Consider the following 4,583-nt stretch of genomic DNA (forward strand, 5'->3'; position numbering starts at 1 on the left):
AGAATAAACTGCTATGTTTTTGTCTACCAGTAGTACCACGTTACAACATGACAAGAACAAACTGCTATGCTTTTGTCTACCAGTAGTACCACGTTACAACATGACAAGAACAAACTGCTATGCTTTTGTCTACCAGTAGTACCATGTTACAACACGAGAACTATTGGTATCCTGGATAAGAATAAACTGCTATGCTTTTGTCTACCAGTAGTACCATGTTACAACACGAGAACTATTGGCATCCTGGATAAGAATTAAATGCAATGTTTTTGTATACCAGAAGTACCATGTTACAACACGAGAGCTATTGGCATCCTGGATAAGAATTAACTGCTATGTTTTTGTATACCAGTAGTACCACGTTACAACACGAGAGCTATTGGTATCCTGGATAAGAATTAACTGCTATGTTTTTGTATACCAGTAGTACCATGTTACAACACGAGAACTATTGGCATCCTGGATAAGAACAAAGGAAGTCCAAAACGATGGTTTCCCCAGCACTTGTCTAAATTTGCTTGATTGCCACTTTTTTTAACTTTCTGTCTGAACACTCTCCATACTTTTGTTCTTCATACTTAATTTTTGTTTGATATTCTATGAGACTCTTTATTTTTTCTAAGTTATGTATTTGCCTGCGTTACACTTCGCATTTGGCATTTGGTAAAATGACGTCTTCAGTTTTGTTTGGGCCCTGCATGGCCAGGTGGTTAGGGTGCTCGATTCGCAATCTGCGGGTCGCGGGTTCGAATCCCCGTCACATCAAACATGCCCGCCCTTTCAGCCGTGGGGGGTGTTATAATGTGACGGTCAATCCCACTATTCGTTGGTAAAAGAGTAGCCCAAGAGTTGGCGGTGGGTGGTGATGACTAGCTTCCTTCTCTCTAGTCTTACACTGCTAAATTAGTGACGGCTAGCGCAGATAGCCCTCGTGTAGCTTTGCGCGAAATGAACAAAACAAAACAAACAAACAGTTTTGTTTGAGCTGCTTCCAATCACCATAAGCTCTTTAATCAAAGAGTTTGTAAAACTTCTAACCTCTCATAGGTAAACAACTATCATTTTTAAGAGCACTTTGCAATCTTCATTTAAATTACATTTGTCTAAACTGACAAGTTAAGACCTTCATTAGAACCTCTTTGTTCATGTTATAGTGTTCGTACTTTGAACTGGGCATTCAAAGAAGAAAAAAAACAACAAATACACACCAATGAAATAAACCAATCGAAATGCACGTTAATGATAAGGTCTCACGTAAAATAGAAACAAACTATGCAAACAAATGCTATTTGTCGACATTAACCTAGTAGCTTGAGCTTCATGATTTCGCTATAGCAAGAAATAAAAGATTAAACACATTTCGTGATTAAGCTCTAAAAGTACGGTAAAATACGGACATCAAAAGCTTAAGCTAAGCGAGCTATGCTTCGACGACTTTGTGTAATACATATAACATTAAAGTTGCCGTCTCTATTAAAAGTCATAAAGGCAGTGTCGCATACAAAGCAATTTTGGATAGCTCAACCAATAAGGAAGTTCAGTATAAATCCAGCGGTAATGAATTACATTGAAATAGAATTGGTAAACAACAACTTAAGAGTAATTAAACCTAGAAATGTTAATGGGTTTGTACGGATCTACACTGGCTTTTCAAACACACTTTTTTAAAAGCTATTTTGGTATCAAATTGTTTGTGCGTTTAAAATACTTTTATGGTTAAGGGGTTCTTAAATGTATACGAGTCATAAATGTGAAATTAGTCAAGAGGACAGAGAATGTCCCGGATGTTACAGGGTGGCCCAAAAGTATATGACTCGAATATGTCTTCTACAGGTGTTATAGAGTCCTATTTTTTTTTCTTCTTCTGGGGCATCCTGTATGTTAAAGGTACTTGTAGTATCTCTATTAAATTGTTCAACTGAATATCGTGGTTTGTTTTCGATACCTGTCAGTTCTTAACGTGAATACAACACGTAATAAGTGTATCGTCTCAGCACAGTTTCATTAAACAAAAATACCATCAATGTTGCAGCTAATCCCACAGTTCCTAGGATTCGCGGTTCGAGTCCGTTCCCGCAAAAACGTGCTCCGTAATTTAAGATCATGGTTGCCTATCAGAGTTACTGCCATATTTCACCATTCGATTAGATAAGAGTAGGCCAAAAATTCGCGGCGTGTGGTGTTTAATAGCTGCCTTCCCTCTAGTCAGTCAGTGCAAAATAAGTGACGGCTATGCGCAGATAATCCTTGCGTAGATTTGCACGAAACCTTAAATAATCTTCTACATAATAAAAAGTTGAATAAATTGGAAAACAGCTCTTAAGTTATTATTAACAATGTTTAGAACGAAGAAGTTACTTGTAAAACATAAAATCTGACATTTTTATATGTCTCCATTATTTGTTTATTTGTAATTTAAGCACAAAGCTACACAATGGGCTATCTGTGCTTTGCTCACTACGGATATCGAAACCCAGTTTCTAGCGTTGTAAGTCCGCAGACATACCGCTGTGCCATTAGGGGCGTCCTCATTATTACTTCTAACTACTTCTAACTACCCTCGCAGCTCCATAAAACCTAAAATATTTATGTCTCCATTATTAGCTTTATTTCTACCTCCCCTTTCAGTTCCATAACATCTGACATTTATATGTTCCCATTATTACCTACCCTCCCAGCTCCATAAAACTTGACATTTTTATGTCTCCTCATTATTACCTTCATTTCTACCTACCCTCGTATCTCCATAAAACTTGACATTTTTATATGTCCTCATTATTACCTTCATTTCTACCTACCCTCGTATCTCCATAAAACTTGACATTTTTATATGTCCTCATTATTACCTTCATTTCTACCTCCCCTCGCAGCTCCATTTGGAAACTACCACTCAAGTCCAGGACTTCTTTGGTCGTTGGACTCAGGTGAATCTTCAGAGCTAAATAATATGTAATTTCACGTATTAGTTTTACATGTGTTAGTTTCACATAGTTTACTGTTCTTAGTTTTGTAAATAGAAAGATTTTCAAACTGAATATTAAGCCGTAAACCGAACACAATACATGATATTTATCTCAATTCCTATACGTCTATAATTACATATTTATATTAACATCTAACAAATAATAAAGCATACCATGTTCAAAGTATTTATGCACAATAATTACAAAACCATAAATGCGTTTTAAATTTTCAGCTATAAAATCTGTGATCCCTGAGAATTGTGCTGAATAAAAAATAAAAAATATGTATTTTTGAAGCCAATCTGACACGTTGTGTGAAATATTTTTACAAAGTAGTCTATAACAAGGTTAACAGTAGGAAATTCAATACAAATTTGAAAAATTCACTACAATGTCTGTTAAATACATAAAGAAAGTATATACTAGTAGCTTCTGATCAAAAGTAGGCTAACTTTATTGATCAGAGCTAAAACAAGTTACCGAGATGTTAGCTGTGTGAAATAGGATGTCCTGGAAGTTACAGGGGGACCTATAAGTACAGAACTCGAACTTTTCTTCTATAGATGTTATAGAGCCTTATTTTTCTGGGGCATCTTGTATATTAAAAGTACTTGTAGTACCTTTATTCAGTTGTTTAACTGAATATCGTGGTATTTTTTCGATTTATGGTATTTATTTCTTAACTCACAAAGCAACACGTATTAAGTGCATCACAGCTTCACTAAGGACAATCCATCTATAATCCAATTAAATCTCATAATACGTAAATCTGGAGCTATTTAGTACTATATTTTGTATCATTGCTGAGAATATAAGTAGGGTTTAGATCAGTCTTAAAAGATGAGTAGTGGATGTGTGAATAAAACAAAGTTTTCCTAGGGTTCATCTGAGTGTAAGCTAGTTCCAATTTTTAAATACTTGATAATACCTCCAGGTTCTCTTACCTATTTGTGTCCAGAGGTTAATAAGCAGCTTTATTAAAAGCATTTACTTGTATGTTTAAGAGATTTACAAATTGAATTAAGAGTCCTTACGTTGTCCGTTAGATTCCATTCTGGAGGTGGTATTGACTGTATCACCAAACAAACAGTATCTGGGCATTTTAAGTCCCACAACTCCGGCTGCACACGGACCTGAAGACAAATGTAAGGAAGAATGAACCATAACTGAACATGTGGAGTCATAATACCCTGTCATGATATACAGTACTTTGTCAATGAACACAATGAATCATAGTAAGTGAACATTTGGAGTCACAGTACTCTATCAATGAACACAATGAGTCATAGTAAGAGACATGTGGAGTCACAGTACTCTGTCAATGAACACAATGAGTCATAGTAAGTGGACATGTGGAGTCACAGTACTCTATCAATGAACACAATGAGTCATAGTAAGAGACATGTGGAGTCACAGTACTCTGTCGATGAACACAATGAGTCATAGTAAGAGACATGTGGAGTCACAGTACTCTGTCAATGAACAGAATGAGTCATAGTGAGTGGACATGTGGAGTCACAGTACTCTATCAATGAACACAATGAGTCATAGTAAGAGACATGTGGAGTCACAGTACTCTGTCAATGAACACAATGAGTCATAGTAAGAGACATGTGGAGT

The 4,583-nt window shown here is 36.0% G+C and overlaps 1 protein-coding gene across 1 annotated transcript in view; it reads right to left on the reverse strand.

Moving 5' to 3' along the window:
• Positions 1-4,177, reverse strand: part of LOC111087809 (atrial natriuretic peptide receptor 2-like) — a 6,637-nt gene extending 2,460 nt beyond the window's left edge. The window contains exons 1-2 of the mRNA XM_022395819.1: positions 3,998-4,177; positions 2,847-2,938 (exon numbers count right to left, since the gene is read on the reverse strand). Coding sequence (XP_022251527.1) covers positions 2,847-2,938; positions 3,998-4,160 — 255 coding nt within the window. The 5' untranslated portion in view covers positions 4,161-4,177. The remainder of the gene's footprint in view (positions 1-2,846; positions 2,939-3,997) is intronic.
• Between the last annotated feature and the right edge of the window lie 406 nt (positions 4,178-4,583).

The sequence above is a fragment of the Limulus polyphemus genome, unplaced genomic scaffold, assembly GCF_000517525.1.
Source record: "Limulus polyphemus unplaced genomic scaffold, Limulus_polyphemus-2.1.2 Scaffold2678, whole genome shotgun sequence".
In the NCBI taxonomy this organism is placed as follows: Eukaryota; Metazoa; Arthropoda; class Merostomata; order Xiphosura; family Limulidae; genus Limulus; species Limulus polyphemus.